This window comes from Bolinopsis microptera, chromosome 5 (assembly GCF_026151205.1).
Source record: "Bolinopsis microptera isolate Bmic1 chromosome 5, MBARI_Bmic_1.0, whole genome shotgun sequence".
Classification (NCBI taxonomy): Eukaryota; Metazoa; Ctenophora; class Tentaculata; order Lobata; family Bolinopsidae; genus Bolinopsis; species Bolinopsis microptera.
The window spans coordinates 6,775,320-6,799,129 of record NC_087076.1 but is presented as its reverse complement, the minus strand read 5'-3'; the positions used below and the strand labels follow the sequence as shown (position 1 = coordinate 6,799,129).

The following is a 23,810-nucleotide window of genomic DNA, read 5'->3' as shown; positions in this document are numbered from 1 at the left end:
TAATGAAACATAACTTTATCTGTACTTTTTTGTAGTTGCGATCCTGATTCAGAAAGAGCTTCAAAAAGATAGCTGTACAGACAGGGTGCTATGACTTGTAAAGCATAGCGTGCTTTATTGATATGGTTTACATCACATACAGCAGTTTTTAAACCAGTAATTGACAGGCTCCGGATCGAGAGGATATATTTAGTGGCTGACAGGGCTTGACAGTTGTAGTCACTCGATCACTGTCAATAATAACAAGAGGGATGTCGATGATCAGTTCCACAGACTGAACAGAATTAGAAATAGTCTCGACAGCGGTAACAGTAACTGGGATGATCGGTTCAATAACAGGCTGAACAGGAATAGTCTTGACAGCGGTAGGACAAGAAGGAGTCCCCGGATCGAGAGGCTAGGACTTGAGTATAGTGTACTGTGGTCAGAAGATTGACTGGAAAGTTTAGGCGTAGGTTTGAAGAAAGAAGTGATTCCAGAGGACTTGGGACGCTCTCTATTTCTTGACATCTGACTGAGACTAACATTAATATTCGCTTACCAATGCAACGTACATATTATATGGTTACAATTTACGTAACTTACTTAATGATATGGAAAGCACCTAATCATTATCACGTAGGACGTAGGACGTAGGACAGATGACCAAGTGAATAGTTATAGAAGCTTTTCTTAAATTAGGTAGACAATGGCAAAATAAGAAGCCTGGAATATTCTATATCGACGTGAAATAATGTACGACTGCCCACGTGCAAATTAGGTATAAATCAAAAGGTTGCAATTTAGGATATATAAGTCTGCATGATCTACTTGACTTGCTAAACCGGTGATAAACATCAACAGGAATTTGTTCTTTAAGTAGCCTCATTGCAATACATCCAGTAAAGTATGTAAATAAGTTAAACAAGGTTAATATTTTCAAACGAAAGAAACTAACTGTCGCCCGTTTAGCTCCGGCTCCGGGACGAAGTAGCGCTGCTTTCCTTTCGCACGCTCTTCTTCTCTTGCATTAGCCTGCGAATTGTATATCTCAAAAGAAACCCTTTTAGCACGATTCGAACAAGAAATAACTAAATTATTTTACTGTTATATACCCCAGCCTACATATTACACTATATCCCCCGGGAAAATTTAATCGATTTCGTCAATATCTCCAGGAGGTATTGACAAATTCGACCAAGTCCCCCCCCCCCCCCCCCCCCTACCTACTAAAATCCTAAAATGCTAAATCCTACACCACTAAAAAATTAAAAAATGCACGTATAAACCCTCACGTGACTAAAACTAACCCTAAAAATCCCACGTGCTGACCTCACGTGTCCAACTCCATACACTTACTTTTACTTTGGGCGATCCTCAATCGAAATCCCATTCACTGTCTGCCTCCACACGTCTCGATCGCACATAACAGCTCGAAGGTCGTCTAACTGGAGCCCAGTGTCACGAGCTACTACGTCCAGGAAGGTGAGTGGTCTCCTTCCACGGCCCGATTGGGCAAGTCGCCAGGGGAGGATAGTGGAGATAACTTGGTCAGAAGCTCTCATGCAATGCCCAGCAAATCTGGAACGCCTCGACGCAACCACTGAGGCAATAGATGGAAGGTTGCCATAGATCTGCTTGAGGGTTGGATGCTTCTTCCACGAGATGTTCTTGGCCTTCATTAAAAGACGGGTGTAGCATCCGTTGAGGCGTTTCTCAAGCTGCTTGTTTATGGTCCATGTCTCTGATCCATAGAGCAATACTGGTTCGACACAGGCTCTAAAGAACTTGACTTTCAGTTGTTCGGAAATGCCAGAGGACCAGACTTTTTGCAGTTTAATACAGGCTGACCAGGCCATTCCTTTCCTTGTGTTGAAATCCTTTCTACTGTCCGCAATGAAAGAGCCGAGGTATTTAAAGTCATCAACCTGTTTAATCTTAAACTCCATACACAAACAGGGAAAAAAATTTACACTAAACGTGTAAAACCTTCAACTACAAATAAACAATTACGCGCATGAAAAAGCTCATAACAAACAAATAAATTATAAATATCCCGTTGCTACCCTCCAGTCTCTTTTAAATATTTTCTCATAACTGTCCCTCCTTTCTGATGTTAAAATCTGACCGACGAAGATGACGTGTGTATCCTGCCCTCTCCACTATCTGTTGTTCCATCTCCACCAGGTGTTCAATCTCCGTCAATTCTCTACTAGGTACTCCTAAGTATTAGCCCACTACTCCAGTCTCCAGATCTGATGTTCCGAACGCTTTAGGTACGAACATACTCTCTACTGAAATGCTCAGTACGCTTTAGGTACGAACCTACTCTCTACTAAGAAATTCTGTACGCTTTAGGTACAAACTAACTTAACTAAAATGCTCAGTACGCTTTAGGTACGAACCTACTCTAACTAAGAAATTCTGTACGCTTTAGGTGCAAACTACCTGTAGCTTGAGCATGCTATCCGTCATTATATTCAACATCTAATAAATAATAGTATGCTCATGTTCTTAACCAATTAACTGCCGTACAAAATATTTTAACGGATTAAACGCCAAAAAGGCGAACATTAAGGCGAACATTAAAAAAATTAAAACTCACCCATTTCTTTCTCTTTTTCTTTCTTCTCTCTCCATTCGACATTGCAGGGTCTCCAAAATTAGTTAATTCATATCATCAAATTTATATTGATCTTATATTATTAATGTAGTTTGTTTTAAATTGATGTAGCCAGAATTTCAGGGGATCACGTCTCTGGGTTTAGTTCCCATGCCCAAATAAACTTTGTTCTGGTCCATCATCTTTTGTAAACACTCCATAATTTCGCTCTCTTAAAACAGATCGGCTCTACCGTCCTGGTTAATTTTTGCCAGGATTCTATCTAGCGGGACATGTTCTGTATTATATATAAATAACTCCCGAATGAATCGTTGGAATTCATCCAATCTTTCTTCAGAAACAGAAAAGGGTGTGGTACTGGTAGGGTCAGCGGGTTCTGAGTCGTGATCTTTAGTGGTGTCCTCACAAACCGCTTCCTGTCTGTTCTTCCTTTTCCTCCTTTTTTCTTTGCCTACCATCTCCTAGATTTAGCATGAGTTAAAAAATCTGCTGGTTCCGCTGGTGTTTGACGCTCAGATGAGTTCCAGTTAGATCACAAAGTTTATACTTTTACAAAGCATTTTCGTCATACTGTTTTAAACGTGCACTAGACTGACCTGAATTTTCACTTTTTCGTCCGATCATCTTGGAAAGTTTTTTGTACATCCCCATAGACGTAAATAGTAACCAAAAAAATTATTTTTGAAAAATTCGGAAATTTAGGTGTTCCCCAAGCCGTTTCCATGACAACCGCGCTCGCGAACCTCAGAAATCTGGAAAAATTCGATATCTCAGGACCCATTGCACCTACAGAGCTAAAATTAGGCTTAAAAGATGCGGAATCAGCACATTTATGTGAGACTTATTAATAAACATATAGCCTAAAGTGCTCACTTTCGTCAAAAATTGCAAAAAACACATTTTTTGTACATTTCCATGGCAACCGCGCCCTACAATTTGGATGTGCATCTCTATTTTTCAGTCAAACTATGAACAGCTCAGAACTACAGGGGGATAACTACAGGGGGAGAACTAGAGGGGAGAGAACAGCTCAGTACTACACCTGAGGAAGAACTACAAGGGGAGAACAGCTCAGAACTACAGGAGGGAGAACTACAAGGGGAGAACAGCTCAGAACTACAGGTGGGAGAACAGCTCAGAACTACAGGTGGGAGAATCACAGGGGGAGAACAGCTCAGAACTACAGGGTGGGAGAACTACAGGGGGAGAACAGCTCAGAACTACAGGAGGGAGAACTACAAGGGGAGAACAGCTCAGAACTACAGGTGGGAGAATCACAGGGGGAGAACAGCTCAGAACTACAGGGTGGGAGAACTACAGGGGGAGAACAGCTCAGAACTACAGGGTGGGAGAACTACAGGGGGAGAATAGCTCAGAACTACAGAGTACAGGGGGAGCACTACAGCGGAGAGAACAGCTCAGAACTACAGGGTGGGAGAACTATAGGGGCAGAACAGCTCAGAACTACAGGTGGGAGAATCACAGGGGGAGAACAGCTCAGAACTACAGGGTGGGAGAACTACAAGGGGAGAACAGCTCAGAACTACAGGGTGGGAGAACTACAAGTAACAAGGGGAGAACAGCTCAGAACTACAGGAGGAAGAACTACAAGGGGAGAACAGCTCAGAACTACAGGGTGGGAGAACTACAGGGGGAGAACAGCTCAGAACTACAGGGTGGGAGAACTACAGGGGGAGAACAGCTCAGAACTACAGGGTGGGAGAACTACAGGGGGAGAATAGCTCAGAACTACAGAGTACAGGGGGAGCACTACAGCGGAGAGAACAGCTCAGAACTACAGGGTGGGAGAACTATAGGGGCAGAACAGCTCAGAACTACAGGGTGGGAGAACTATAACAGGGGGAGAACAGCTCAGAACTACAGGAGGGAGAAATACAGGGGAGAGAACAGCTCAGAACTACAGAGTACAGGGGGAGCACTACAGCGGAGAGAACAGCTCAGAACTACAGGGTGGGAGAACTATAGGGGCAGAACAGCTCAGAACTACAGGGTGGGAGAACTACAGGGGGAGAATAGCTCAGAGGAACTACAGGGGAGAGAACAGCTCAGAAGAACTACGGGGGAGAGAACAGCTCAGAACTACAGGGTGGGAGAACTATAGGGGCAGAACAGCTCAGAACTACAGGGTGGGAGAACTATAACAGGGGGAGAACAGCTCAGAACTACAGGAGGGAGAAATACAGGGGAGAGAACAGCTCAGAACTACAGAGTACAGGGGGAGCACTACAGCGGAGAGAACAGCTCAGAACTACAGGGTGGGAGAACTATAGGGGCAGAACAGCTCAGAACTACAGGGTGGGAGAACTACAGGGGGAGAATAGCTCAGAGGAACTACAGGGGAGAGAACAGCTCAGAAGAACTACGGGGGAGAGAACAGCTCAGAAGAACTACAAGGGAGAACAGCTCAGAACTACAGGAGGAAGAACTACAGGGGGAGAACAGCTCAGAACTACAGGGTGGGAGAACTACAGGGGAGAACAGCTCAGAACTACAGGAGGAAGAACTACAGGGGGAGAACAGCTCAGAACTACAGGGGGAGCACTACAGGGGAGAGAACAGCTCAGAACTACAGGGAGGGAGAACTACAGGGGAGGGGTAACTACAGGGGGAACAGCTCAGAACTTCATGGTGGAACAGCTCAGAAGAAACTACAGGGAGGGGGAGAATAGCTCAAAAGAACTACAGGGGGAGAACAGCTCAAAAGAAATACATGGAGAGAGAACAGCTCAGAACTACAGGGGGCAGGCATGGATCCAGGGGGGGTGTGAAGGGGGGTGATCACCCCCCCAGAATTTTCTAAAAACAAAATTGAGAAAAGCATTTTAGAGCATTTTAGAGCATGTTTTCTCTGAGGGGGGGGGGGGGGGGTAAATAGACATTATTAAAGTTAATAGTTATAGACAAATTTGCAGAAAAACCCAGAAGAGTGGTTTTGAAGTAATTTAACTGTTTTTTTTGTAACCCGACATTCTAAAATGGTTGAGATTGAACTGTTAATTAACATTGTTGTTTTACTCTAGAAACAGATTACAGAAGAAATCCCTTAATGGAAACAGCCATCGACATATATAGCGCGCAAAACACCCCAAAAATTTTCGGGGGCTGCGCCCCGAACCCCTGCCGTGGCTGCTTCGGTGGCCCTTCACGCCACCTCACCCCCCCAGAATTTTTCAGCTGGATCCATGCCTGACAGGGGGTGAATTACAGGGGGAGCAGCTCAGAAGTACTATAGGGGGAGAATTACAGGGGAGAGAACAGCTCAGAACTACAGGGAGAGAACAGCTCAGAACTACAGGAGGGAGAACTACAGAGGAGGGGGAGAACTACATGGGGGAACAGCTCAGAATTATGTAGTTCTAAGCTGTTCTCCCTCCTGTTGTTCTTCCTCAGGTGTAGTACTGAGCTGTTCTCTCCCCTCTAGTTCTCCCCCTGTAGTTACCCCCCTGTAGTTCTGAGCTGTTCATAGTTTGACTGAAAAATAGAGATGCACATCCAACTTTTAGGGCGCGGTTGCCATGGAAATGTACAAAAAATGTGTTTTTTGCAATTTTTGACGAAAGTGAGCACTTTAGGCTATATGTTTATTAATAAGTCTCATATAAATGTGCTGATTCCGCATCTTTTAAGCCTAATTTTAGCTCTGTAGGTGCAATGGGTCCTGAGATATCGAATTTTTCCAGATTTCTGAGGTTCGCGAGCGCGGTTGTCATGGAAACGGCTTGGGGAACACCTAAATTTCCGAATTTTTCAAAAATAATTTTTTTGGTTACTATTTACGTCTATGGGGATGTACAAAAAACTTTCCAAGATGATCGGACGAAAAAGTGAAAATTCAGGTCAGTCTAACGTGCACATACTTATAAATAAGCCGCTTCTGAGTGAAACTGGCTATAAAACAGAGAAGTCGTTATTCCAGGGGGGGGGGGGGGGCCAAGTGGATATTTGTAGATATTTGGATAATGTCATCCACTTTTTTCGTGAATTATCCATTACAATAATCTACAAATATCTACATTTATCTACAAAAAATGTATATCTCAAATATGTGCCCAGAAATTCTACTGAATTTTTGGAGATAAATGTATAAATTTGTAGAATTTGTAGAATTTTCGTGAATTATCCATTGACAATAATCTACAAATATCTACATTTATCTACAAAAAATGTAATCTCAAATATGTGCCCAGAAATTCTACTGAATTTTTGGAGATAAATGTATAAATTTGTAGAATGTCATCCACTTTTTTCGTGGATTATCCATTCTACATTAATCTACAAATATCTACAAATATCCACTTGCCCCCCCCCCCCTATTCCAGTGCCAAATACCATTTAAGCCGGATAATCACAAATTAATAGACTTTAAATATTTAAATAAGCGGTTATCTAAAAGTTGATTTCCGTCAAAAAATGATGTCCGTCAAAACGCAGGTGTCCACCGAAAGAATTTTTCCATGTTCCCTTAACAGCAATTTCGCCAAAAAGATTAAGGAATTTAAAAGCTTTTACAAAGCGTATTTCATGCTTTAAAAATATCGTCTGAAGATGAATTAATAGGTAAGATCCGTTTGTGGAATTCGGAAGGTGATCTTAATGTAGATATTTGTATTTATATACGCTACAACCTTTCCCTACGAAAAACTACTCCATAGTAGTTTTGTCAAGGAACTTATCAGATTTAAAATTAATCTCTTCGGCCACTTCTGTTCCACTCCAGTGATCCCATGCGGCTATTGATATGCTTATCCCCAGCTCAAGATTTATGCGAGATTGCGAGCCGGACTCATCGCACAAAATTTGTAAATAAATGAGGAAACAGAAAAAGTTTAACTTAAAAGTTGAGGTAATTAGGAACTTAACATGTATTTTATACTCTTAACGTGTATTTTATCACTTGTTTATAGCGTGAAAACTTCGACGTAACGCGTGCGAGATTTTTGCCAGATTTTTGCGAGTTTCGTTTAAATCTCATAGCTAGGCTCACAATATCGTGAGATTCTCCGCGAGATTTCGGCACCCTCTTTCAGCACTACATATTCGGTCGCGCGCTTGCATTTTCATCGCTTTTCAGCGTGTTTATTCACTGTACTGTCTAAGTCTTAAAGGATACTAGTTGTTATAAGATCAAGATTCACAGTGGTTACTATAGTTACCATGGTTACCATTAAAGGAGGTACTATTCCTGGCTACAGTCTACTCAATCTTTCTCAGAATATACTTGATACTGCCATAGGCATAGTGAATTAAAAGTTTGAGAAAGGGTCTCTTCAACTGGAGAACTGACTTATTAATCCTAGCAGGTAATTAACTCTGGATCCTCATCACATTGATTCCATTCTAAATTCTAGCCATAAACAAAACAAACATTACCAGATAACTCCGTTTACAATAATTTGACATGTTCCAGTGTGAACGAGGCCTTCCCCGGACAAATCCTTAAATGTCAGTCTTCTCTTGATCTTAGTTCTCTAGATGAAGTACGAACAGTATAATCTATCGGATAACGTATATAACAAGGTGCTCTGATGATAATTTTAGTAAAATAATTAATAATTGCCAAAAGAATGACCGCTGACGAGACTCGAATCCAAGTCAACTGCTTGGCGAGCGCGCCCTGAACCATCGGGCTACGTGAGGCTTACCATAATTACAATATGTAACATAATATAATTCATAAAAATACGCACGTAAATTTTTCGTTATTTATGGATCCGATAACAGTGACATACTTTTCGCTTACAAAGGGACTCGCGAAATCTTTTTAAATAGAAAATAATTAGTGGGGCAAGAAATCTTGCAGGCTGGAGGGGGGGGGGGGGGGGGGTTGTGGGGAGTACATTTCGCCACTGCACGTGACACGTGAAAATCGCACTTCTAGTGTCAAAATCCAATCTCATCGCACTTTTTTTAGAATCTTGATAGGGGTGCTTATCCGGAACGTTTGTCCCATTGTCTTCTATAAGTTCAATAGATTTCTAAAGTTTTTTATTGTATGACATAAAACGATCATGTTGGAAATTAAATACCAAACACTATTTGATTAAATAATAACTTAGACTATAAAATTAGTATATTATGTGAAACACAATCATGTGATAAACTGTCAAAAGCCTTGGCAAAATCAAAATACGGGACCATCTGAGTGGTGCAAGACTTTCCATTCACAAAATCGTGTTGTCTTAAGTCAATAATTAACCCTTCACAAGTTGCATACAACAATTTTTCCTAATACATCGTTCAAAATCTTTCACAACTAAACATGTAAATGAGATGGGTCTATAATTTTCGACAGATTCTTTGTCACCTTTCTATTGTACCAGAACAACAGATGATACAAGCTTCCATTCCTCTGGCACACATCCAGTTACAAAAGAGGTGTTGAAAATCATGATTAGTGGCTTTGGAGGAGTTCTCGCACAATTCTTAAATACTGTACCATGGATTCCATCCGGGTCTGCTGCATTACCCGGATTTATCCCTTTTAAAATGGAGAGATTCTGCTTCAGCATTCAGCAATGAGCGTAGTCTGCAATGCTATAAGCGTGGTCTTCTTAGATTCGTCAGAAACTTTCTTGATCGCATTTAAACCTGTACATGGCAAAAGTCCCGCTCACACCGCGACCCCGGCCCCCACTATATATTATCTCAGCTTCTGATTGAGATACAGACTTCAGGGATGAACCAAAATGTGCCTAAGATGCATGTTTATATTAGTGCTATGAACATTCTTAATGCCTAAGAGTTATTTTTTTGAGAAACCGCTAAAAATCTGATGTTACTATATTAGCATATTATAATAAGAAACATCGCCAAAAGATAATTTTACATGAAACCTGGATTTAATTGACGCATGGATAGGAACAGTCACTATTGCCAGGGACTAATCCACTCATTTTGAAAAATTGGTTAAATATCCACGTACCTGACAACTTTCTGTACAAGGTTATTTTGTTTTTTGAAGAGTTCAATCCGTACAACTCTGCGATCGCTTCACATAATGAAGCGATCGACAGTACATCAGACAGTTTTAGCTTTCTTTCTAATTTTGTGCTATGACATCGATAGTGCCCACAAAAACAATAGCTACTCCATAGTAGTTTAATGTACCAGCTGTAACTTAAAGCATATCAGCTAGCCTATTTAGAGTACATTATCTCCTGAAGAGTTGTACACTGTAGAGATAGTTGCTGCCTAGTAAAGAAGGCGCTGTTCCTTGTAGCTTGAGCATGCTATCCGAAAAATACGTCATAATATTCAACATCTAATAAATAATAGATTTAGCATGACTTAAAAAAACACAACATTATCGATTGTTTTTATTAAAACTTTCTCATTGGGCATACACACATAATACACACGCTATACTCTCATCTGGTCTTAATTGTCTGCTAAGCCACAAAAGTTTCCCTCGTTATCCTTGATTATTCTTTTTCTCTTCTTCATTTAGTATACTCTCCACTTCTTTAATTCTCGTAGATGAGATTTCTATCGGCGAATCGTGTCCCCGTAGTTCCTCTGATCTATCATTATACTTTCCGGTTCTTGTTGCAGGTTCCATCCTAGGTAGGTAAATATTCCAGCGTTCATTCTAGATATCCTGAACTTTTTTTTAAAACACAACATTATTGATTGATTAGCAGTATATAGTACAGTCGCAACATCAAGACACCAACTAAAATCAGGATATACAAAGACCAACCCCCCTCCCCCCGGCCCCCCGTAATGAACCGTAAGCATTTGGAACCCCCCCCTCGCGTCGGCAGATTTCGTAATATGTGAACGACCCCCAAATACTAATACAGGGACTCACATCATCAGATGGCTAACAAAATACTATCTTGATTAGAAATACAGTTCTAGTTGACATGTCCAAATAAACTTTGTTCTGGTCCATCATATTTTGTAAACACTCCATTATCTCGTTCTCTTCGAATGTTTACCCCCCCCCCCCCCGGCCCCTCGTAATGAACCGTAAGCATTTGGATGATTCTCGATAAATCGTTGGAATTCATCCAATCTTTCCTCAGAAACAAAAAAGGTGTGGTAGGGTCAGCGGGTTCTGGGTCGTGATCTTTAGTGGTGTCCTCACAAACCGCTTCCTGTCTGTTCTTCCTTTTCCTCCTTTTATTTTTGCCTACCTCCTCCAGTATCCTAGCGGAACCAGTTCGATTCGACCTAAAAATATGCCGTGAATGAACTCTCTGAATTCATTCAATCTTCCCTCTCTTAGGGGGTAGTGGGGTCTTCACGAACTGCCTCTTCTCTGTTGTCCTAGTATTAGCAGGAGTAAAAAAACACAACATTATTGATTGACTATATTGAAAGTTTCTCATTAGGCATACACACAGATGCTATACTCTCATACATTATATTTATAACCAGACAAGACACTAGTCAGTGTAATCTAGGAGATGTGAAGATTGTAAGTTTAACTTATGATATGGGACACCTGAGAATATTTAATAAACATAATAACAGCAACAAAGAAATTGGATGATTTATGCTTAATTGTATAAAAAGAAACCATCGTAAAATATTTAAAATTAAACAATTGTGACAAGGCGAGCCTGAAAAATCGGCTAAATAGTTTAATGTATGTACATGTCAAGAGCAAAATCACAGTTAGCAGTTTCCTTTTACCGCATCGAAAACTATCCTTTCCTTTATCTAAAACAGAAGAACGAAGATAACCCCACCCCCACGATAGGCTCTTGCCAGGGCACTTATACAATATTATATAATTTAACGTTAATACTATCTTAACAAGAAACCTAAATAAAACTAACATAGTTTTGATGTTTAGACAAACATGAATCTATTCTGAATTTCTGAACCAATATTATTTTTAAGTCTTAACTTGTATCGACAACTCTTCGTTTATACAGAAATTCGTAAACTTCCTAGGAAATGTCTTAGATTTCCTCGACCCCATCTGAAATCCCCAAGCAGAGGAATGAATCTGACTTGCTTAAAACATCCCTTAAAATACGCCTCTTCTCTGACATAACAAATTCATCTCTGTTACAGTTAAGAATTCTCCCCCTATTACGAAACTGATGATCGCATAGAGGCACAACTCACAACATGCTATTGTCTGTTCCCCTCATTCGTAGAAGTGTCCTCTGTGGCCGGACAACCATATTTATTTACTGTCACTTCTTCAACAGTTTCTCTATTGTTACTCACAGTTTGTCTAGTGAATACTTTCAACTTTGTGATATAATCTATTTCTGCATCATCTGCAATAAGACTTTTGATTTCCTGAGATATGTAAGACCCCACGGCTATAGACATTCAGATACAGCATACTCCTGACATATAAGCATATGATAAAGGTATTAGCCCAAAGTAATTAACACATATTATATACAAACACATGAAATATAATATAAACATAATATGAAGTTAACACTCTGTAAGTCTGTACCTCTGAACTCCCTCATTTTATAACGAGCTGATTAGATTCCTTTAAACTATTCCCTCACTTTTCCTCTGATGTAAACTGCTTGGAGATGATCGTATTGCAGGGGATGGTATCCAATGGAAAGAGACTTCATAGATCCCAGTGCAGATAGGGTTAACACTCCGTTAACCCTATCTCCACTTCTCCTTGAGATTTCAACCTCCTCTTGTTCTTCTGTTTTACCTTCTCTATCTCTGCTTCCAATTTCAATTCTCTTCTCTGGGCTCTCTCCTCCAGCTGGCATTTTCTGCAGAGCTCCTCGTCCAGCAGCTGCCCTTCTTCATCTTTGGTTTCCTTGCAGATGTAACATCTGTATGACATTCTGAATCGTATAAGTATATTTGTTTGGTGTTGGGTTAGTACGTAGCGGACAATGGTAGTGTGAGGTCGTATTTGTAATATACGTGAACAAGTGAATCAAATAATTAAACAATGTCAGGCTCATTGCGATAATAAGGAGCATTTGAAGCACACAACCAGTGGTTGTTGTTGAGATTCAAAATTTGAATCTACTCGGGCACTTATCTGATGTTCTGTGCTTTGCTTGACATAAGCGGTCACAAAATGGCCAAAGGTTGTGCGTATCCTGCTTTCTTTTTACAGGTCTTTTGTTCGAAAAATAAATATATACATATATTCTCAGACTTAAAAAATAATTTCTACAGGTATGAATTTGCGAAAATTTAAAATACGCGTTAATTTAATGTTTATCTGATAACTATAAAAAATAGTTATCAGCTATCAGTTATAAGCTCCGATAGATCTTTTGAACCTGCTGGATCGACCTCTTAAAGTCTTATTCCTGAGCGGCCTCATATTTGCTGCATTATCCCTAACAAAACAACGGATCTTATCCGACAGTTGGAACGGATCCAGTTTCTCCTCGATCAGATGAAGAATGTTCTCCGCGGTGTGCTCAGCATTAAATGGGATGCAATCTAGCACAACCATCTTGGGCTGGAACTCAGAATTGAGGTAGTGAAGAGTTAATGAAAGAAATGAGTCGTTAGCTTCGCTTGTCTAAATATCCGTGGTAAGAATCGCATGATCCCCAACTTTCTCAACTATTTTTTTCACATGTGCCAATAATATCGACCTCTTAAAGTCTTATTGCTGAGCGGCCTCTGGGCGACCTGTTTTACAATATCATTTTTATGATTCTTATTTCTAAAGTTTAAAAAATTAGCAACATAAATTGTAAACACGTAATATTTGTGACACAACAATCCAACAAAACCGACTGGTAACTTATTAATATTATCATTTTCGGAATATCTTAACAATAAATTAATAATTGGTACCACTACCATTGTGAAATGCATTTTGCTATCATTATCTGTGATGGTCCATTTAGATAAGGAACTCTGCTCTAGGTGGGTCATCTTTGGGTCATCTTTGGGTCATTTTTCTGACAGGCAGGACCAACGCTGCTGTTTTCTGACAAAAGTGAATAAGTCAGCTATTGAACATTTTGCGCAAATTGACTTCAAAATTTTCAACTCAAAGTCTGAATGTCTATCTTGTGATGTTGTTCTTGAAATGCCATTTTAGATGAACTCCTTTGCAACGGGGTTTTTAGCGTAACAGTTTTTACTCTACTAAATGTGAAATGGAAATCTAGCGTCCGCCAAAACGAAACAACGGGCGCAATTCTTGTTAGATATTCGTCTCACCTTAATTCCTGTCTCACATGCCTGTAGCCCCAGGCTCCATCTGTGTGCAACAATATCTGTGACAGCTTGGGTTACTTCTTGGTCAGACAAACTGTTGTCTGTTCTTTTTATCTCAAAAAACTGTAGCATTCTGAAAGTTTCAACTTAAAGATTTTTGATGACTCTAAAGTCTAAAGATTCTAAACATGCGATTAAAGCCCGTAAAGGAAACTGTTTAACATTTCATTGTAGCTAAATGTTCTCAAATTATTTATTTCATAAAAATGGTGTAAGTATTTTTACTACCCGAATATTACATTCTGTAACAATGTTTTGAGAACACAGCAGAAGTATTAACATATATTACCTCTCAATTGTTCTTGATGAACTTGGATATTGATCGTAGTCCTTTTTAATTCTGCCTCTGATCACGTCCGTTGTGTAACTTTCTTTTACTAGATAATAGATCCTCTAGATATTGGCGGAGATTGTTGTTGGCGGAGATTGTGAAAGTAAATTAGCAGCCGCAGTTAAAGTTAAACTGTTCATGGTTTGATCTATATCAATGATTATTTAAGTTGTAAGGTATTGTTTGATGGCTGCTTGTTTGCTTAAATGTTTAGTGACTTTGTTAGTAATTGTGGAATCAATAAGGTGGAGTCTGTTATATTCCAAATCAACGCTTACGTAGAGAGAGTAGGTAACGCGTTCAAACATGTCTTAGCACAAATGGGCACAAATGTGTCTTTGGCACACCAAAGCCCAACATACCGAAGGAGGGTGCCTCCGAGCCTGGGGTTGACCCAAAGGCAGCGAGTTCAGTGTTACTGTTCTTCCTGGAATGAGATGAAGTCTTCGTAAGAGTAGGAGTCGACTTGTTAAGATGAGCCATGATCAGATCAAGCTGTTTCTTATCAGCAAGTCAGTGCACTTAGGAAAAGATTAGAGAGCAAAAACGTTGATGCTTAATGTAAAGTAAAATGTGTTCAATAAAAAGTAATATGTGTTGAATGAAGTAAAATGTGTTCAATTCAAAACTCTAGGACTTTCCTTATCTCTAAATCTTACGCATCTTTAATCTTTGGGTCAGGACCAACGGTGAAAGTAAGATTGTCAAAATTGCGGGTCAATTATCAAATCCCTAGACAGTTTCAATAAAACGTTTATCCTTGAGCTTTCACGGAGACTAACTCAACTAGATTTGAATCTCTATAGCAACTGAGCCCCTCCTCTCCCCCTAGTTTGTGGAGCAAAATAACACGTACTTACACTTTTTTAAACATGATGAATAATTTCTGCCTATAATTCTGCTTTTTTTGCATAGTATGTATTTTAATTTGGTGTAAGTGGTGGCCGTTGTATTCTATAAACCGTTTTTAACGAGTTTTTTAACGATTCAGTATTTTGTGAGGAGTTTTAGGCAGAATGAACTGTGGCTCATTTTTTATTATTTAAGCTGCGCTACGAGCACACACGCTAGCTAGTTAGTTTTTAGATAGTTAAGAGTATTAGTTAGTTAGTGTAAATTGGTATCAGTTAGCACACAGAACTCAGAACTGTTAGTTTTCGCGAAGCATGTCTGACTTTCATGTATATTCTTATAGTGATAGACTTTATCATATACATTTATTTTGAACTTAGTAACAATTTCAGGGAATAAATAGAAATTTAAGATTTCATTTCTATTCTAATATTTTGCTTGAAGAAGTATGGTCCGAAGAGGCGTTGCGAGCAGATTCCAATCCATTTGGTGATATTTGAAGAATGAATAGGGCGCTTCTACAGGCCAGTGTACCGCATTGTGGCTGTTGATTGTTCCATTCAGTTCGCACTGGCCTTCGTCAAACGCTTTAGCGTAGTCTAGATAAATCACATCAACTTCATAATTGTCCTGGAGATTTTTGAATATGTTTTCCCTATGGTCAAGGAGCTGTGTGAAGCAGCTCCTAACTGATCTTAATCCGTTTTGGTTGTTAGTGATTATCTTGTTATTCTCTAAATAGTCCAAGTCTGCCCGTTTACGCACGACTCGAAGAATTCCTGATTTGAGAAGTTCTGTGTTTTCCTTACCCGGTTCAGCGACCAGAGTTGGTATCCCCTGAGCTGGTACCCTGTAAAAACCGGATAAATCTGGACCTTGTATATCTAACTCAGAAATTCTTCCATATTAATATTGTTAGTTCTCATTGACCTAGTAACCCTTCTATTTTCAAAATTGTTGTAGAATTGTTGACAGCGCTCTGGTATCCACCATGCGTTTAATAAAGAAGAATGCTCTCAGTGCCTTTTTTCTGAGTTGGTGGCACACTCAAGTGAACTTTACCCTATATCTAGTCCATGATCCATTTCTTATTTCTAGGTCAATTAAATTCTACTGATGGATCACATCACTAATTAATCGGCTTTTTGAGAAAGAAAGAAAAGATATCAACAAACCTAATACTTTCTGTCCTAAAAAATTCAAGCAATTGAATTTGTGCATATTCCTAATATGAGGGTATGAGTCAAATATGTCGTTTTCTTACTTTCTTAGGTATTAATGATAAAAAGTGTGTGTTAGCCACGGGGAAGACTTCTTAAACTAAGATCATTAATATTTTCAAATACTAATTTCATATCAGAATCACGACTCAAATTTTCTACATTATTTCCCCCAACCGGGAGAAAAAGAAGCACACGTACTTGACTTCTCTGATAGGTTGTAAAAAACTGTTCTGAAGTTTGTATCCTTTGTAATAAAGTTTTTATAAATTGCTTTAGACTCTCTAAGTAACAGAACAGAGTGGACGAATTAGTGCGTTTAATTTTAAATACTCCGTTTGCAAGTTTAGAGTCAGTGGTTGATGCCTCTCGTTCGTGCTACCAGTCATTTTATTAAGCTATTAAAAAATTAAATTTTACGGATTTTATCATAGCATAATTCAATAAGGTTACATTTGATATTTTATTATTCTATTACGGTAATAAAGTACTATAGAGTTGAAATAGAATTCTTTACGAATTTTGATTTCTGATCCTTTTAGCACTTTCAAACACCTGTTTATACTTGAAATATAATTGAATAATCTCATCTTAGTTGCTAGAATGTGGTGACTAATCCACCATAAAACATAACAAAACTTTCATCGTAATCACTCGAATAATTCACCGTTGCTGAAAAAATGTTTAAAATTTCCCTCCTTTGTTTGACTCTTCTCGTTTGTTATTCAGGTGAGCAAACTTTTTCAAGTAACTTAATTAATTTGAAATAAATTATTCATTTTTATTGTAGATTGTAGAATCAAAAAGAAAAAAAAAATGCTCGCTAACATATCATCACGAGATAAGAGAAGGAACAGTAGTATATTTATAACAAGAATTTAAAGAGAGAAACATATCTGCCGCTCTTCAGACGCAGTATGTGTTTGGGGACAATGGAAATGCCACTCACCAGAGAAATGCGACGGAAAGTATGATAAAGGACTCTTTGCATGCTCCTATGGATGTCATAAAGGATATTGCGCTTCCCAATGCATGGGCTGGTGCGCATCAACTGATATCCACCCCCGAGGTAGGTTCGGTGAAACATACCAACGTGAACTCAAGAACCTCAGAACCATCATGTTTTAGATTCACGTTTAAGCTATAGTTTTCCATGTACCTTTTGCGTTGCGTCTCACACTTGAAAAGGTGACGTCACACCGCCCCTCACATGACAATCGCATTATATTTGCTTTCATATTTGCCACGGTTACGAACCTCAATCTAAGTGTTATCGCCCTGTAGGTTGCTGTACTACTTGCAAGGAATGGTGCTATTTAGCGGCTGATTCTGACAGTGGTAAGTGCCATTAATCTCTCGAGGTCTACTGACCCCCCCCCCTCCCCTTAAATGTTGGGCGAATCAATAATCATAATCAATAATATGTAAGCTTCTGGTTTCCATAAAAATGAAATATAAAGACCGAGGAGTCCGTAAGGTCTAAGTTTTGTTAAGAGCTAAGACACTTTTCCAGGAATTGGAGCTGACTACAAGACTTGCACTGAGAACAGTGACTGTGACGATATTGCCGGCAACTCCTGCTCCAGTGCTTGTACGCTCTAAAGTTTAGACGTAATCAGATGTCAATAGCTCTGTATTTTATACTTTATAGTGTATACTTGAAGCGCTCTGGAATTTTACTGATTTGAATTCGAAACTGTTTAACTTTAAAACTGGATACGCTGAACGTTAATTTTTCTATTTCAAAATAACACGAGTCTTGATCCTGTTGTGATGTAAATGAACAAATGCAGGCCGTCCCAAAATTATGAAGATTAAAACTGTTGGGTCTGCCACTGGACTGAGTGTTCTTGTTACTTTTACAGTTTACAGTTGTCAACTAAGCGGTGAAAAAAAATGTCAGCAAGACTCCTAGCTGATTCCGAATGAAATGGCTACAGTTTTGGTATGTTTGAACTCATGTTCGTGGTTCAAAGCGTCTACAAGCTGGTAGTTCAAGCCACTTTATGTCTAATTATTGCAAGGTGATGCTTGTCTCGTAAAGCTGCAGGTTCGAAATCCTTGCTTCTTAAAATATAATCCTGAGTCTTCGTCCAACATGAGTCTGTAGAATCTTAGGTCTTTCTTAATCTTGTACTTATAACCGCTCTTTCGGTGAATTGTCTCGTCTCCTTCCGATTATTCTACATGTCACATGCCAAAATCGAGGATATCATAGATTTATAGAATCAAAATCATATTAAATACTAAAGCTACATTCAAATTCGATTGTTAACAAACTAAATTATTTAAAATCCCTTAATTTTTCCTTTGACTGGAATGAAAATTGCTTTTGATGCCACCGAACCACCTGTAGAAGATCTTGGAAACAGCTTTCTTTTCTAGCGATTCTAGTATTATAGGTAGTCATTAAAGATATAGCCCTCTCTGCCGAGTCATTAGTAGCTGAGAGGTTTCTTAGAGAGGACTTCAGTTGCTTGTACTCCGCTGTCAGGTGCCAATCGTCTTTCTCTAGAAACTGTGTGCTGACTCCTACAAGAGCAATCTAGAACGAGGTCCAGCGAAGTCAGCTAGAGTCGAGGAATCTTTTACTTCAGGCAGCTCTGGTTTCCTCACTTTAAGTCTTCCTTCTTTTTTTGTCGTCTTCACAATTGCTGCAGCTTCTCTCGTACTGAGATAGGCAGATTCTCATTAAAGAGGGAGAAGGAGATGTTCTCTTCGGTTAAGTACCTGGTGTGTCTCTGAAATACTTTGTTGCAGCTATCTGCTACCTTCTTGTCAATCTTCTTGTAGATGGTCAGATTCCTGGTAATTTCATCAATTATTATCAAAAATTCAAGATATTCTGTTTAACTATGAACTATGAAGATTGAAAATTAAAGTAACAATCTTCATCCGTTAAAATCTTAACTGCTATAATTCAGTAGTTTGAAACGAAATATTTATCTTAAGAAATTCTATTAACAAACCTGAACAGTTCAAGATCATTTGAAGCAGCAGATGTAACGGAGTGAGCTCTAAACCAAGGTTTAATGTTCACGAAAACAATGAATATCCCCAATTTCGTTAGCTTCTTCCCGCTTCCGTTTAGTGTGGTGAATATTGGTTAGCTGGTTCTGCGACAAGCACATTTTTAAGGCATAGATAGCTTTGGACATCCATCTTGCGTGATGGAAGGAATGAATACTGACGTGTACATGTAGTCTTAAAATTTCTATGGCAATGTCTTTACCTGAGATAACTGTTTACTTGGTAGCCGATCAGAGAAAATAAACATCTCAAAAGTTCTTACTAAGTAACTTTTAAACTACTTTAAATCACAATTCATAGTAAAGAGTCTGGTTACATGACCTCTGATATCCGAAGGTCAACAGGTGCTTACTGAAAGCTCACCACCAAAATACTATCAGCTTCACAATCACCATATAATTATTGGGCACATCAAAATCTTGTCTGTATTCGACCTCTGTTTCAACAGTTCTCGTGGGGTTCGCGTAATCAATAGCATTTATTACCTGTATTATAGCGCACATGTGCCCGGTTTCTGTACCAGCGACCAGCGTCAAGACGTAGTCGTCGTGGTAACAGTCTACTCTCTATTAAGTAATCCAAATAGAGACGACCAATTACCCTTGGATCGCTGTTCGTTTGGCCGATCCACAAATACAAAATCTTGCGACTAAACGTATCTAAACATCTGAGATTGAGTATTACTTTTATAAAATACTATCACTCGTGTTTTTATGCTACATTTCATTTTGCTGCTATGATATGCTACACAAAGTTTAAACCCACCCGTTTGAATCGTAAAATATGATAAATACACCCACCCATATATCTTCAGATCAAATAAGGAATTCTGGTAGCCTGCAAGTTTATCGTGGCCGTCACACGAAAGAAGGTAATTAGGGCCATTAGATCTAAACGGCATTTTAGGTCGTTTGCCGAGAAATCTGGGTTTCCTCTGTTCTACCTCAACACGATCCACATCTCTTAACGTCCTCATCACTTTAGCTTGTGTCACGAGCATACTCCTGTTGCATCTAATAAACAAATCGGTAACACATCTGGAACCTTTGAGAACGTACTAACTTCTTTAGAAGGATACTATAACTATTAATACTGTAACTTATTAGATCCGATAGAAACGTCACAGAATATTTTGAGATAATCGTCTCACCTTAATTCCTGTCTCACATGCCTGTAACCCCAGGCTCCACCTGTGTCTGCTACAATCTCTGTGACAGCTTGGGTTACTTCTTGGTCAGACAAACTGCTGTCTGTTCTTTTTATGTGAAAGAACTCTAGCATTCTGAAAGTTAAGAGTTAAAGATTTCTGATAATTCTAAACATGCGATTAAAGGAAACTGTTTAACGTTTCATTGTAGCTACATTAAATTCATGTTCTCAGATTATTTATTTATTTCATGAAAGTGTTAAAAGTATTTTTCTACCCGAACGGCGAACATAAAATTTTGAAGATGAAAAGTTTTAAATCTAATGGTATTTTAACTTTGAGACGAACTAACAACACAGCAGATGTATTAACATAGAGATTAGAGACCTCTCAATTGTTCTTCATGAACTTGGATATTGATCGTAGTCCTTTTTCATTCTGCCTCTGATCTCTCCCGTTGTGTAACTTTCATTCACTAGATCCTCTAGGTATTTGTGAAGACTATTGTCTGTCTGCCAATCAGACATAACTGTAACAATAAGCCGTTATTAAAATTGTCGTTAAAATACTATCTATCATAAAATAGGTAAACACTAATTATATAAGTATAAAATTTTTAGCAAAATTTCTCGTCAGAGCATATTATCATTGTACTTATTATTCAGGAAACAAATAAATTAGAAAAAATAGGGTAAAAACTGGTATAAGATTTGCAATTTAGGATGTGAGTTAACAAAATAAAGAATGTTAATCTTTAGTGATTTAAATTATGTCAAAACAAAGCAATGCGTTCAAATACAATTTCGTTGCATTTACATAAATATTTCGATATTCGGGGGAAAGCTTGTCAGTGGTCGAATTAATATTGTCTGAATTATAGTAGAGATACTTGACTCCTGATCCTGTTGTGATGTAAATGAACAAATGCAGGCCGTCCCAAAATTATGGAGATTAAAACTGTTGGGTCTGCCACGTGATTGGGTATTCTTGATACTTTTACAGTTGTCAACTAAGCGGTGACAAAAATTGTCCGCAAGACTCCTAGCTGATTCCGAATGAAATGGCTACAGTTTTGGTATGTTTGAATTCATGTTCGTGGTTCAAAGCGTCTACAAGCTGGTAGTTTTAGCCACTTTATGTCTAATTATTGGAAGGTGATGCTTGTCTCGTAAAGCTGCAGGTTCGAAATCCTTGCTCCTTAAAATATAGTCCTGAGTCTTCGTCCAACATGAGTCTGTAGAATCTTACGTCTTTCTTAATCTTGTACTTATAACCGCTCTTTCGGTGAATTGTCTCGTCTCCTTCCGATTATTCTACATGTCACATGCCAAAATCGAGGATATCATAAATTTATAGAATCAAAATCATATTAAATACTAAAGCTACATTCAAATTCGATTGTTAACAAACTAAATTATTTAAAATCCCTTAATTTTTCCTTTGACTGGAATGAAAATTGCTTTTGATGCCACCGAACCACCTGTAGAAGATCTTGGAAACAGCTTTCTTTTCTAGCGATTCTAGTATTATAGGTAGTCATTAAAGATATAGCCCTCTCTGCCGAGTCATTAGTAGCTGAGAGGTTTATTAGAGAGGACTTCAGTTGCTTGTACTCCGCTGTCAGGTGCCAATCGTCTTTCTCTAGAAACTGTGTGCTGACTCCTAGTCCTACAAGGTCAATCTAGAACGAGGTCCAGCGAAGTCAGCTAGAGTCGAGGAATCTTTTACTTCAGGCAGCTCTGGTTTCCTCACTTCAAGTCTTCCTTCTTTTTTTGTCGTCTTCACAATTGCTGCAGCCAGCTTCTCTCGTACTGAGATAGGCAGATTCTCATTAAAGAGGGAGAAGGATATGTTCTCTTCGGTTAAGTATCTTGTAGATGGTCAGATCCTGGTAATTTCATCAATTATTATCAAAACATAAGATATTCTGTTTAACTATGAACTATGAAGATTGAAAATTAAAGTAACAATCTTCATCCATTAAAATCTTAGCTGCTATAATTCAGTAGTTTGAAACGAAATATTTATCTTAAGAAATTCTATTAACAAACCTGAACAGTTCAAGATCATTTGAAGCAGCAGATGTAACGGAGTGAGCTCTAAACCAAGGTTTAACGTACACGAAAACAATGAATATCCCCAATTTCGTTAGCTTCTTCCGTTTAGTGTGGTGAATATTGGTTAGCTGGTTCTGCGACAAGCACATTTTTAAGACATAGATAGCTTTGGACATCCATCTTGCGTGATGGAAGGAATGAATACTGACGTGTACATGTAGTCTTAAAATTTCTATGGCAATGTCTTTACCTGAGATAACTGTTAACTTGGTAGACGATCAGAGAAAATGAACATCTCAAAGGTTCTTACCAAGTAACTTTTAAACTACTTTAAATCACAATTCATAGTGAAGAGTCTGGTTACATGACCTCTGATATCCGAAGGTCAACAGGTGCTTACTGAAAGCTCACCACCAAAATACTATCAGCTTCACAATCACTATATAATTATTGGGCACATCAAAATCTTGTCTGTATTCGACCTCTGTTTCAACAGTTCTCGTGGGGTTCGCGTAATCAATAGCATTTATTACCTGTATAGCGCACATGTGCCCGGTTTCTGTACCAGCGTCAAGACGTAGTCGTCGTGGTAACAGTCTACTCTCTATTAAGTAATCCAAATAGAGACGACCAATTACCCTTGGATCGCTGTTCGTTTGGCCGATCCACAAATACAAAATCTTGCGACTAAACGTATCTAAACATCTGAGATTGAGTATTACTTTTATAACTTAAATATAAATAGGTGAACATTACTATTTACTATCACTCGTGTTTTATGCTACATTTCATTTTGCTGCTATGATATGCTACATAGAGTTTAAACCCACCCGTTTGAATCGTAAAATATGATAAATACACCCACCCATATAATAAATGGGTGGGTGTATTTATCATATTTTACGATTCAAAGATAGATATTTTCTTCAGATCAAGACAAGAAGCCTGCGAGTTTATCGTGGCCGTCACACGAAAGAAGGTAATTAGGCCCATTAGATCTAAACGGCATTTTAGGTCGTTTGCCGAGAAATCTGGGTTTCCTCTGTTCTACCCCAACACGATCCACATCTCTTAACGTCCTCATCACTTTAGCTTGTGTCACAAGCATACTCCTGTTGCATCTAATAAACATTAAACAAATCGGTAGCACATCTGGAACCTTTGAGAACGTACTAACTTCTTTAGAAGCATACTATAGCTTTTACTACTGTAACTTATTAGATCCGATATAAACGTCACAGAATATTTTGAGATAATCGTCTCACCTTAATTCCTGTCTCACATGCCTGTAACCCCAGGCTCCACCTGTGTCTGCTACAATATCTGTGACAGCTTGGGTTACTTCTTGGTCAGACAA

At 38.7% G+C, this 23,810-nt stretch overlaps 2 protein-coding genes across 2 annotated transcripts; both read left to right on the top strand.

Annotated features, from left to right (window-relative positions):
• The first annotated feature begins 3,415 nt into the window (after nucleotides 1-3,415).
• Nucleotides 3,416-4,724, top strand: LOC134815394 (hornerin-like). Its single transcript, XM_063823926.1, has 2 exons — nucleotides 3,416-3,436; nucleotides 3,618-4,724. Exons 1-2 carry the CDS (start codon nucleotides 3,416-3,418, stop codon nucleotides 4,722-4,724), a joined length of 1,128 nt encoding a protein of 375 aa, XP_063679996.1.
• A 12,120-nt stretch (nucleotides 4,725-16,844) lies between these two features.
• Nucleotides 16,845-18,143, top strand: LOC134815942 (uncharacterized). The gene is made up of 4 exons (XM_063824556.1): nucleotides 16,845-16,948; nucleotides 17,130-17,288; nucleotides 17,504-17,557; nucleotides 17,733-18,143. The coding sequence occupies exons 1-4, from the start codon at nucleotides 16,900-16,902 to the stop codon at nucleotides 17,819-17,821; spliced, it is 351 nt and encodes a 116-aa protein (XP_063680626.1). The 5' UTR covers nucleotides 16,845-16,899; the 3' UTR covers nucleotides 17,822-18,143.
• Nucleotides 18,144-23,810: the final 5,667 nt, after the last annotated feature.

What these genes read in the sequence shown, in the direction of transcription:
- LOC134815394 (XM_063823926.1), top strand. Translation starts at nt 3,416, where the DNA reads ATGCGGAATCAGCACATTTAT. An exon ending in TGCGGAATCAGCACATTTAT is followed by an intron (nt 3,437 to 3,617) that starts GTGAGACTTATT and finishes GGGGAGAACTAG; the next exon opens with AGGGGAGAGAACAGCTCAGT.
- LOC134815942 (XM_063824556.1), top strand. Translation starts at nt 16,900, where the DNA reads ATGTTTAAAATTTCCCTCCTTTGTTTGACTCTTCTCGTTTGTTATTCA. An exon ending in TCTTCTCGTTTGTTATTCAG is followed by an intron (nt 16,949 to 17,129) that starts GTGAGCAAACTT and finishes GCCGCTCTTCAG; the next exon opens with ACGCAGTATGTGTTTGGGGA. An exon ending in AACTGATATCCACCCCCGAG is followed by an intron (nt 17,289 to 17,503) that starts GTAGGTTCGGTG and finishes ATCGCCCTGTAG; the next exon opens with GTTGCTGTACTACTTGCAAG.